Source organism: Colobus angolensis, unplaced genomic scaffold, assembly GCF_000951035.1.
Source record: "Colobus angolensis palliatus isolate OR3802 unplaced genomic scaffold, Cang.pa_1.0 Scaffold139, whole genome shotgun sequence".
Classification (NCBI taxonomy): domain Eukaryota; kingdom Metazoa; phylum Chordata; class Mammalia; order Primates; family Cercopithecidae; genus Colobus; species Colobus angolensis.
Genome location: NW_012114477.1, coordinates 423,259 through 435,795, shown reverse-complemented (window position 1 = coordinate 435,795; position 12,537 = coordinate 423,259). Strand labels below are relative to the sequence as shown.

Genomic DNA, 12,537 nt, shown 5'->3' with positions numbered 1-12,537 from the left:
ACGATCTCGGCTCACTGCAACCTCTGCCTCCTGGGTTCAAGCGATTCTCCTGCCTCAGCCTCCCAAGTAGCTGGCATTACAGGCACCTGCCACCACACCTGGCTAATTTTTTGTATTTTTAGTAGAGAGAGCATTTCACCATGTTGGCCAGCCTGGTCTCAAACTCCTGACCTCAGGTGATCCGCCCACCTCAGCCTCTCAAAGTGCTGGGATTACAGGCATGAGCCACCACGCCTGACCTTTTTTTTTTTTTTTTAGAAGCAAGGTCTCACTATGTTGCCCAGGCTGGTCTTTCTGGCCGCTAGTGATCCTCTTGCCTTGGCCTCCCAAAGTGCTGGGGTTACAGATGTGAGCCACTGCACCCAGCCTGATTTTCTGAAGTTTGGATATGATATGTGTATGTGGCATTTTGTGGCATTTATCCTATATGGTGTTCCTTAATCTTCCTAGATCTGTGGTTTTGGTGTCTGACATTTTTTGGGGAGAGAATTCTATCATTATTACTTTAAATATTGCTTGTGTTTCTTTCTCTTTTCTCCTTCTGGCATTCCATTATGCATATTTACGTCTTTTGTAGTTGTCTCACAGTTCTTGGATATTCTGTTCTATTGTGTCAGCCTTTTTTCTCTTTGCATTTCAGTTTTGAAAGTTTCCATTGTCATATCATCAGGCTTAGAGATTCTTTCCTCAGCCATGTCCAGTCCACTAATAGGCCCATCAAAGGCATTCTTTATTTCTGTTACAGTGCTTTTTATCTCTACCATTTATTTTTAATTATTTCTTAGAATATCTTTTTTTTCTCTTTTTTATTTTTATTTTTTTAAATGTAGAGGCAGGGTTTTACCATGTTACCCAGGCTGGTCTCAAACTCCTGAGTTTAAGCAGTCTACCCACCTCAGCCTCCCAAAGTGTTGGGATTACAGGCATGAGCCACCACACTCAGGCCTTTCTTAGAATTTCCTTCTTTCTGCTTATACGCCATCTCTTCTTGTAGGTTGTCTACTTTTTCCATTAATTCCTTTAGCATGTTAATCGTAGATTTTTAAAATTCCTGGCCTGATAATCTGAACATTTCTGCCATTATCTAATGCTGGTTCTGATGTTTGTTGAATCTCTTCAAACTGTGTTTTTGCCTTTTAGTGTGCCTTGTAATTTTTCACTGGAAGGTAGACATAATGTACTGTGCAAAAGAACTGCAGTAGATAGGCCTTTAGTAATGTAGTGAGAAGGTATGAGGGGAAGGGAAGTGTTCTGGAGTCCTATGATTAGATCTCAGTCTTTTTTTTTTTTTTTATGAGATAGAGTCTCACTCTGTCTCTCAGGCACTGGAGTGCAGTGGCTCGATCTTGGCTCACTGCAGCCTCCACCTCCTGGGTTCAAGTGATTCTCATGCATCAACCTCCCAAGCAGCTGGGACTACAGGTGCCCGTCACCACACCTGGCTAATTTTTTTGTATATTAGTAGAGTGGAGGTTTCACCATGTTGGCCAGGCTGGTCTTGAACTCCTGAGCTCAGACAGTCCACCCACCTTGGCCTCCCAAGGTGCTAGGACCATAGGTTAGATCTGTTGGAGAAGTGAGGCCGTAGGCAAGGTGTGAGCCACTGCGCCCAGCCTAGATCTCAGTCTTTAGATGAGCTTGTGCCCTTGGACTGTGAACTTCACCAGTGTGTCTCAGTTGTTGTTGTTGTTTTGTTTTGTTTTTGTTTGGGGGTTGTTTTGCCTCTTAGGTGGGACAGGTTGTCTAGAGGGGGTTAGAGTTGGATATTTCCCTTCCTTCACATGGAAACTAGAGGGAGCTGGAAGTGGGCATTTCACCTCCTTCAGGTTGGTTAGTGTTGGGAGAAAAGCTGAATGTTGGGAGAGAAGCTGAGGCGGGGCTTGCATGTCTGACATAACATGAAAGAGCCTTGGAACATGTCTGGGGTCCAGGGTCAAGAACCCCTCGTGGCCTTTGGAACACCAAACTCCGTGCTAAAGGGTGGAAAGCTACCTGCTGCACCATAGTCTAAGCCCAGGGCATAAAACCCCTCGTGACTTGGATGGAATCCAGGGCTCAGGGCATAAAACCCCTCGTGGCCTCTGGAATGTGTTTAGACTTGCTGGCTCCTTGCTTCTAGCACTCCCATTACCTTAAGTAGTAGAACATGTTCCATATGCTTCAAAGAAAATGCTAAACTGTCACAGCTGTAAATCATGCGCTTGATGCATTGCTTTCTCTCAACCCCTACATCCTCACCACTTGTTTCTTTGTTTGATCACCAATAAATAGCGTGGGCTCCCAGAGCTCAGGGCCTTCACAGCCTCCATACTTGCGTTGGCCCCCTGGACCCACTTTCTCTCTCAAACTGTCTTCCCATTCCTTCGACTCTGCCGGACTTTATTGCCCCCATGAGCTGGTGTTGGGTCTGATCATCGCAACAGGTTAGGATCTGGTAAAGTAGTTTCTCCTGAGGTAGGCTTTGTTCAGAAGAGAATGCTTTGAATGGTTCAAAATGGTGCCTCATCTCCTCTCCCTGCTGGAAGGACAAGGCATTTTTCTCTGATATTCACTGTGAGGGCCTTGTAGAGCTCCTTGAGGTAAAACTCACCAAAGGAGGGATGTGGGCCTATGACTGGGTTCCCCTGGAGTTTTTAACCCTAAGACCTGTCTACACTGAGCCTCTAGAAGTTCATCAATTACAGTTCAGGTTTTCGTATCCTGGCCCTGGTTCCTCTGGAGGTTTGTGCTTGTGGGGTTTCTGCTTTAGTAAGCTATGATAGTTTGGATTTGCCTCTCCAGCTTTGGGGGCAGTGGTTTGCCTATGGCTTCACTTCTCCAACAGATCTAAGAAGAGCCATTGATTTTTCAGCTTTTTCAACTTTCCACTTGTTGTTAAGATGGAATGACAACTTCGAAGGTCTTTCTTTTTTTGAGATGACTCTCACCCTTGTCCCCCAGGCTGGAGTGCAATGGTACGATCTCGGCTCACTGCAACCTCTGCCTCCTGGGTTCAAGCGATTCTCCTGCCTCAGCCTCCAGAGTAGCTGGGATTACAGGCGCCTGCCACCATACCCAGCTAATTTTCATATTTTTAGTAGAGACGGAGTTTCACCATTTTGGTCAGGCTGGTCTCAAACTCCTGACCTCAGACGATCCGCCTGCCTCAGCCTCCCAAAGTGCTAGGATTACAGGCGTGAGCCACTGCACCTGACCAACAACTTCTAAGCTCTTTACATGCCAGGTTGGAACCCAGAAGTCTGTTTTGTTTTGTTTTGTTTTTAAATCAAATTTGGGGGGAAAAAAAAAAAAGGTCAACATTTCCTCAAACATTTTTTTTCTGTTTCTGCTCTCCAGTCTGTCCTTCTGGAACGCCACTGACTTTCTCCCATGAGTCACTGAAGTTCTGTTCGTTTTTTAAAAAATCTTTGTCTCTCTGTGCTTTATATTTCTTTATTTTACTTTTTTGAGATAGGATCTTGCTCTGTCACCCAGGCTGGAGTGCAATGGCGTGATCACAGCTCACTGCAGTCTTGAGCTCCTGGGCTCAAGCAATCCTCCCACCTCAGCCTCCTGAGTAGCTGGGACTACAGGTGCACACCACCACACCTGGCTTGTGTTTTTGTTTGGTTTTTGTTTTTTCATTTTAAAGTAGAGATGGGTCTTGTTATGTTGCTCAGGTTGGTCCCAAAGTCCTGGTCTCAAGCTGTCCTCCCACCTTGACCTCCCAAAGTGCTAGGACTACAGGCTGTCTCTGTACTTTAGTTTAAATTATTCCATTGGCCTACGTACAAGTTGATTATTTACTTCTTCTGTTGTGTCCAATCTTATATTAATTTCATCTGATAATTTTTTATTTCCAGTATTATCATTTTCACTTCCAGGATTTCCATTTGATTCTTTTTTACAGTGTATAGATCTCTCCTAAAATTCTCCATCTTATCACCCATGATATCAATTTCAGTAGATTATTTAACATATTAATCATAGATATTTTAAACTCCTTTGCTAATTCTAACATCTAGGTTGGCTGTGGATCTATTTCTATTGGCTGATTTTTCTCTTCAATATGCGTCACATTTTCCTGTGTCTTCATGTCTAGTAATTTTTTGTTGCACACTGGACAAAGGAGATAATATGTTGAAAAGACTTTAAATTCTGTTAGCATCTCCTGAAGAGTGTTGAGTTTTATTCTAGAACAGTTAAATTATTGATGGGTCATCTTGCTCTTTTAGAGGCTTACTTGTAGGCTTTATCAGAGAGAATCTCTGGTTTTGCTCTTAGTCCTAGGAAAAATCCCGTAATCCTGAGATAGAGTCTTTTTTCCTAAGCCATGGCAGTTCTGGAGTTTCTTTTTTATTTTTATTTTATTTTTTTTTATTTTTTTTATTTTTTTTATTTTTTTTTTTTGAGACGGAGTCTCGCTCTGTCGCCCGGACTGGAGTGCAGTGGCCGGATCTCAGCTCACTGCAAGCTCCGCCTCCCGGGTTTACGCCATTCTCCTGCCTCAGCCTCCCGAGTAGCTGGGACTACAGGCGCCCGCCACCTCGCCCGGCTAGTTTTTGTATTTTTAGTAGAGACGGGGTTTCACCGTGTTAGCCAGGATGGTCTCGATCTCCTGACCTCGTGATCCGCCCGTCTCGGCCTCCCAAAGTGCTGGGATTACAGGCTTGAGCCACCGCGCCCGGCCCGTGTTCTGGAGTTTCATTGGAAAGCTTTAGGTGTTCACAAGCACCTCTAACTTGGTTGGACTTGAACTCAAAACTCTGTCTCCTATATGGTGGGCAATTTTTGGCAATTTTAGTCAGTTCTACCAATCTGTTGGTTCTCCCCCACTGGGCTCCTTAGAGTGTTGCCCTGTGATAGGGCAATCCAGGGACCATCCAAGTGTTAGAAAGGAACATTTACACAGATTTAGTTCCCCCACTTGTGGCTCCCTGCTTCCCAGTATTTCTCATCAATTTCTTGCTTCTCTGGCAACCTCAACCTCTGACTCCTCAGGCCAATAAAACTGAAACTTTCTGCTTGAGCTCTGTTTTGCCAGGCTGATGGGGCTGGGGTGCACCCTCTGAGGAAAAGGTGTAAGCATATGGATTTTACCCAGTGCCATTCCCTTATTTTAAGGGTTAAATATTCTCCAGTTTCTGGCTGCTTTTTATTATTTTCTGTTGCCTTCAAGAAGTTTGTTTTTGCTTTGTATCCAATACAAGCTACTTTCTGTCTGTTTCTCTAAGTTTTTCTCCCTCTCCCCTCTCTTTTTCCTCCCTCTTTTTTTTCCCCTCCCTTTCTGTCTCCTTCCCTTCCTCACTGCTGCTATCTCTTTCTCCCCTTGTAGGGGGAACCTGGCCCCAAGGGAGACCCTGGTGAGAAGAGCCACTGGGTAAGCTCTGGTCTGGCATTGGCCTCTTCCTGCCTTCTCAGCCCTAGGTGCTCAAGAGAGTATTCCCTCCCCAGGAGGCCCTGGGAGTGGGAGCACCCCATCCACATCCCCACTGCAGCCTGGTCTCCTAGGCAGGAGCCTTGGCAATTCTCAGCCTCAACTCCCTGCCCAATCTTGTTGCTCCCAACCGGGCAGGGCCGCCCTATCAGCAGACCCCATGCCTTCTGTCTCAGTCTCTGTCCCTGTCTCCACCTCCCTCTGTGGCCTTTCCAGACCAGGGTGGCTCTGCCTGTTCCTCCTGGGTGGATTGGGCTGACCCAGGCTAGACTGCATCCCCTACCTCCATAACCCCTCCCAGCAATGGCTTGGCTTGCTCCCTTGTCTGCAGAACAAAGGGAAGAACGAAGACAATATCTACATAGGAGCGTGGGATAGGGGACCTAGGAAAGGGGCCTAGAAATGACAAGGTACCTAGGAGCCACGTAGTAAAAGGGATGGGGAACTAGATACCACCATACACATTGGAAATGCACGAAGCCTGTGAAAAAGACTCCTCGAAACTGCTATGTACACGTTTAACGTGGTTAATGAGGCCAGGTGACCTAGACTTCTCTATAATTAAAGGACCTATAGTTTACACAAGGTCCTAGACACCATCACATACACAGGAGACCCACGATGGATGAGAAGAGAAGCCTAGAAACTCTCACATATATAGGAGACAGAGTAAATGAGAAGGGGGACAAGAAGGGGGAAACCACACACCCCAGAATCTCATGATTAATGTGGGGTCCTAGAAACCTTCACAGTCGTCCAGGGTGCAGTGGCTCATGCCTGTAATCCCAGTACTCTGGGAGGCTGACGCAGGTGGATCACTTGAGGTCAGGAGTTCGAGACCAGCCTGGCCAATGTGGCAAAACCCCCATCTCTTAAAATACAAAAAAAAAAATACAAAAATACAAAATCAGCCTAAAAGTTTTGGGCTAAAAATACAAAAATTAGCTGGACGTGGTGGTGAGCACCTGTAGTCCTAGCTATTCAGGAGGCTGAGGCAGGGGAATCACTTGAACCCAGGAGGCAGAGGTTGCAGTGAGCTGAGATCGTGCCACTGCACTCTGGCCTGGGCGACAGAGAGACTCAGTCTCAAAAAAAAAAAAAAAGAAAAGAAAAGAAAGTAGAAACCTTCACAATCATTGGAGATCATTGCAGGGAAGGGATTTTCGGGTCAGGGCCTAGAAATCTACTCACCCAAGAGAAGTGGGAGAAAGATGAGGACCCTAAAACATACCGTACCCAAAAGCCCCATGACACGGGCATCTGGAAACCATCACTGACAGGGGAGACATCTGGAAAATGGACAGAGTGGAGGCAGACACTCCTTCAGAAGAGAGAGACAACTAGGAAGCTCTTTTTGGGGGGTGGTATTGTGACTCCCCCTCCACATGCAATCTGGATGGGACACCCTACTTCCTGGCAGTCACAAGTTAGTGAGGATGTGGGTGGCACCCCGTGCCTGCCTTGCCCTCTCAGTTCTTGATTGTGGGGTCAGTGATGGATACAGCCGTGTGAGCCCCCTACCCTGCACGAGTCTTCCCCTGTATCTGCCTATGACTTCTGGGGACCTGCTACCTCTCCACTTAGCCTCTCCTGGCCCCTACTGCCCTGAATCTCCTCCTACCCCATGCCCATCCTCCGTAGCTCCAGAGCCTCTTAATACTGCCAGTATGGGCATGAGCTGAGCTGGCGTCAGGTAGACCCATGCGAGCCTGACCCTCTGCCTCCCCTAGGCTACTTGGTGGCCTCTCCCAGAGGCCCTTGGTCTGGGAACACATTTACCACCCAGCCCAGGAGGGATGGGAGAGATTGCACAGTCCCTTCCCTTCATGAGAACCCCTGGCAAGATGCCCTGGCCACCCTAGACCAGTCCTTGAACCCAGAACCACCTGTGGGCTCCCTGCAAGAGGTAGCAGGGCCCCTGCCCACCCACCTTCCTGCCCCTCTTCTACCTGCATTTCTGCCCCTGCTTGCTGCTTGCCTGGGAGGGGATCTGCTGAGCTGGGGGTTGCATGAGGCTTTGGGGGCTGGGGGAACAGCTCTGTTGGGGACAGGTGGGAATGAGGTTCAGTGCTGGCAAGGTCCCCGAGGGCTCCTATGTACACTTCACCAACCAACTCCCTTAGTGCAGCTTGCAGACGGGAGTTCTGGCTGTGGCCCGGCAGTGACACCTGGTGGTCATGATGGTGCACTGCAGGAACTGGAGTGACTAAGCTGGGCCTGCCCACCTGGATCGAAGCTCTTACCCCTTATTCAGACAGGGAAACTGAGGCCCGACTCTGCAGAGAGAATCCTTGGCAGAGAGCGGGAACTGGAGCCCTGACTTTTAAGCTCCTAGGTCCAGAGAACCAGCTACCATTCCCCAAGCATCTCCTCCTTGGGCACCAGACCTGGGGCTGGGCACTGTGGACACAGATGCAATTCAGACACAGTCCCCACCCTCAGGGTGGTCACAGTGAGGTGGGGTGAAAAAGACCTATAATCAGCAGCTACAGGACTGTCAACTTTATAAACATTTCACACTTTAGCATCCTCCCGGAGGAGCCAGGTGAAGCCTGAAAGGTGCATTAACCAGGCACAGGGTGTCCAGGCAGAGGTGGGGGTACAACAGGTGCATAGCCCCTGCGGCAAGAGGGAGCCTTGGATATTTGAGGAGCTGCAAATACTTGGAGTGGCATTGTGACAGGCAGAGAGTGGGACAGAGGCCAAAGGCAGGAGGCCACATTCAGGAATTTGGGCTTTGTTCTAGGGCAGTGGGGAGGCACTGAAGGCTTTAGAAGCAGGGAAATGATGTGGTCAGGTTTTTTTTTTTTATTTATTTGCAAAAATCCCCCTGGTTGCTATGGCAAATGGATGGGAGAAGCAGAAGACAGTAGGTAGGGAGCTGTTGTGGTCATCCTGGTGAGAGTCTGAGCCGAGCAGGGGGTGGGAGCCAGTGAGGACAGACAGCCATCAATGAAGCAAAAAGACACTTGTGTGCTGGTTTGGCTGCAAAAGGGATTGAGGAGTCAAGGGAGACTTCAGATAGCAAAAGAGAACCAGGAGAAGCAAGCAGGCTGAGTTTTGTCTGTGAACCAATGGGAGGAGTCTGTGTTACAGCCAAGTAGGGGTGTCCAGCAGGCCCAGACACTTAGATCTGAAGTGCAGAGGGCAGGCCGGGCTGGAGGAGACTGGGTTGTCATCAGTGCAAACATCAGGCCATCTGTCTGAGGGAGTTCCAAACAATGGATTTTAAAAACACTTATGCCCAGATTTTTCTTTTTAATTTTATGTTTTAAAAAATACAGACAAGATCTCACTGTGTTTCCCTGGCTGGTCTCAAACTCCTGGCCTCAAGTGATCCTCCTACCTCAGGCTCCCACAGCGTTGGGATTACAGGTGTGAGTCACTGCACCTGGCCTCCCCAGTATTTTTATTTTTTTATTTTTTTATTTTTTTTCCTTTTTTATTGAGACAGAGTCTCTCTCCATCACCCAGGCTGGAGTGCAACAGCTCGATCTCAGCTCACTGCAGCCTCTGCCTCCTGGGTTCAAGCGATTCGTATGCTTCAACCACCTGAGTAGTTGGGACTCTGTAGCCACTCCTGGCTAATTTTTGTATTTTTAGTAGAGATGGGGTTGTACCATGTTGGCCAGGCTGGTCTTGAACTCCTGGCCTCACATGATCCACCCACCTCGGCCTCCCAAAGTGCTGGGATTACAGGTGTGAGCCACTGAACCCAGCCATTTTGCATTTTGATATACAGAAAAGTTGGTACAATGAATGTCATTCTACCCTTCCTGTAGATGGACCAATTATTGTTACAGCCGTGTGCCGCTTAATAATGGGGATATGTTCTGGGAAATATGTCATGAGATGATTTCGTGGTGGCATGAGTGTCATACAATATACGTATACAAACCTGGATGGAATAGCCTGCGGCACACCTCATCTGTGTGGTGTAGCCAATTGCTCCCAGACTACAAACCTAAACAGCATGTTACTATGCTAAATATTACAGGCAACTGCAACACAATCATAAGTATTTGTGTATCTAAACATAGAAAAGGTACGGTAAAAATACACTATAAAAGGTTTTTGGGTTTTTTGGGCACAGAGTCTTGCTCTTTCGCCCAGGCTGGAGTGCAGTGGTGTGATTTCGGCTCACTGCAACCTCCATCTCCCAGGTTCAAGCGATTCTCTTGCCTCAGCCTCCTGGGTAGCGGGGATTACAAGCATGAGCCACCACGCCAAGCTAATTTTTTGTATTTTTAGTAGAGATGGGGTTTCACCATGTTGGCTGGCCAGGCTGGTCTCAAACTCCTGACTTCAAGTGATCTGCCCACCTCAGCCTCCCAAAGTGCCGGAATTACAGGCATGAGCCACCGTGCCTGGCCTTTTTTTTTTTTTTTTTTGACTTTTTAAGTGTTTTTACGAAAACTAAGACACAAACACACACATTAGCCTAGGCCTACACAGGGTCAGGATCATCAATATCACTGTCTCCATGTCCACCTCTTCTCCACTGGAAGGTCTTCTGGGCAGTAACACACATGGAGCTGTCATCTCCTGTGATAACAATGCCTTTTCCTGGAATACCTCCTGAAGAACCTGCCTGATGCTGTTTCACAATTAACTGTTTTTTAAATAAGTAGAAGGAGTACACTCTAAAATAACAATTTAAAGTATAGCAAATGGCCAGGTGCAGTGGCTCACACCTATAATCCCAGCACTTTGGGAGGCCAAGGCAGGAGGATCAGCCGAGCCCAGGAGTTCCAGACCAACGTAGGCAATGTAGTGAGACCTTGTCTGTACAAATAAAAAAATTAGCTGGGTGTGATGGCACGTGCCTGTGGTCCCAGGTACTTGGGAGGCTAAGGTGGGAGGATCGCTTGAGCCGGGGAGGTTGAGGCTGCAGTAAGACGAGATCACGCCACTGCACTCCAGCCTGGGCAACACAGCAAGACTCTGTCTGAAAAATAAATAAGTAAATAGGTAAAATACAGTAAATACTAGGCAATGGGAATTTTTTGGCTCCATTATAATCTTATGAGACCACTGTGGAGATATGCAATCCATCATTGACTGAAACATCATTACGTGACATATGACTGTATTGAGCCACAATTGTTCTGTCATTCTCTCATATATATTTATAGATCTTTTTTCAAATTCATTTAAAAGTAAGCTGCACGGCCGGGCGCAGTGGCTCAAGCCTGTAATCCCAGCACTTTGGGAGGCCGAGACGGGTGGATCACGAGGTCAGAGATCGAGACCATCCTGGCTAACACGGTGAAACCCCGTCTCTACTAAAAAAAATACAAAAAAACTAGCTGGGTGAGGTGGCGGGCGCCTGTAGTCCCAGCTACTCGGGAGGCTGAGGCAGGAAAATGGCCTAAACTTGGGAGGCAGAGCTTGCAGTGAGCTGAGATCTGGCCACTGCACTCCAGCCTGGGCGACAGAGCAAGACTCCGTCTCAAAAAAAAAAAAAAAAAAAGCTGCAAAACCCAGCCACGTTTCCCCTAACATTGCAGTGTGCACCGTGAATGAACATGAACATTCTCCCACATAACCACAATACCATCATCATACTTAAGAAAGCTAACATTGATTTAGCAAAATGATGCCATTTAATATGTGACTTACCTGTAAATTTTACCACTTGTCCCCAGATGCCTTTTTTTTTTTTGAGATGGAGTCTCTGTCACCCAGGCTGGAGCACCAGGATGGAGTCTCTGTCACCCAGACTGGAGTGCAGTGGCATGATCTTAGCTCACTACAACCTCCGCCTCGCAGGTTCAAGCCATTTTCCTACCTCTAACTCCTGAGTAACTGGGATTACAGGCGTGTGCCACCATGCCCGGCTAATTTTAGTATTTTTAGTAAAGACAGGGTTTCCCCATGTTGGCCAGGCTGATCTCAAACTCCTAACGTTAGGTGATCCACCCATCTCAGCCTCCCAAAGTGCTGGGATTACAGGCGTAAACCACCATGCCTGACCCCCAAAATACCTTTATTTATTTACTTATTTACTTATTTAATTATTTTATTTATGAGACTGAGTTTCACTCTTGTCGCCCAGGCTGGAGTGCAATGGCACAGTCTCTGCTCTCTGCAACCTCTGACTCCTGGGTTCAAGCGATTCTTCTGTCTCAGCCTCCCATGTAGCTGGGATTGCAGGTGCCTGCCACCATGCCTGGCTAATTTTTGTATTTTTAGTAGAGACGATGTTTCACCATGTTGGCCAGGCTGATCTCAGACTCCTGATCTCAGGTGATCCACCCGCCTCAGCCTCCCAAAGTGCTGGGATTACAGGTGTGAGCCACCACACCTGGCCCCCAAAATGCCTTTTAAAGCTGTTTTTTTTTCAAAGTCCAAGATCTGGCTGGGTGAGGTGGCTCATGCCTATAATCCCAGCACTTTGGAAAGCCAAGGTAGGAGGCTCTTTTGAGCCCAAGAGTTTGAGACCAGCTTGGGCAACATAGGGAGACACCTGTCTCTACAAAAAAATATATATTTTTTCAATTAGCTGGGTGTGGTGGCACACACCCATAGTCCCAGCTACTTGGGAGACTGAGACAGGAGCATCATCTGAGTCCTGAAAGTTAAGGCTACAGTAAGCCATGGTCACACCACTGCACTCCAGCCTGGGCAACAGAGCAAGACCTTGTCTCAATCAATCAATCAGTCAAGTCCAAAATCTAATCAAGGTTCTCACACATTGCATTTGGTTGCCACATTTCTAGTCTCTTTTGAAACAGGCCTCCTGCCTTTTTCTTCTTCTCTTGACTTTGTCTTTGTGTGAATGTCCCACAATTTAAATTTGTCTGATTGTTTCTTCATAATGAGATGCAGGCTAAATACTCTTGGCAGGGGCACTTGTGGTGCCTTTTATTGTACCTCGTTAGGAGGCTCATGTCAGCTTGTCCCATTGTCCATGCTGGAAATGGCTTAATGGAATATTTTTTTCATCTTTTTTTTTTTTCCTTTGAGACAGAGTATTGCTCTGCTGCCCAGGCTGGAGTGCAATGGCATGATCTCTGCTCACTACAACCTCTGCCTCCTGGGTTCAAGCAATTCTCCTGCCTAGCCTCTTGAGTAGCTGGGATTACAGGCATGTGCCACCACACCCAGCTAATTTGTGT

The 12,537-nt window shown here is 47.3% G+C and overlaps 1 protein-coding gene and 1 long non-coding RNA gene across 3 annotated transcripts in view; one reads left to right on the top strand and one right to left on the bottom strand.

The window, feature by feature from the left end:
* Positions 1 to 12,537, top strand: part of EMID1 (EMI domain containing 1) — a 58,909-nt gene that overhangs the window by 37,094 nt on the left and 9,278 nt on the right. For both annotated transcript variants that reach the window (XM_011934813.1, XM_011934812.1), the window contains exon 13: positions 5,315 to 5,359. In XM_011934813.1, the coding sequence (XP_011790203.1) occupies positions 5,315 to 5,359 (45 nt within the window). The remainder of the gene's footprint in view (positions 1 to 5,314; positions 5,360 to 12,537) is intronic.
* Positions 8,208 to 11,241, bottom strand: LOC105506606. Its single transcript, XR_001000950.1, has 2 exons — positions 11,039 to 11,241; positions 8,208 to 8,619 (listed from the first exon to the last, which is right to left on the bottom strand). It is a non-coding gene; the product is annotated as an uncharacterized LOC105506606 (long non-coding RNA).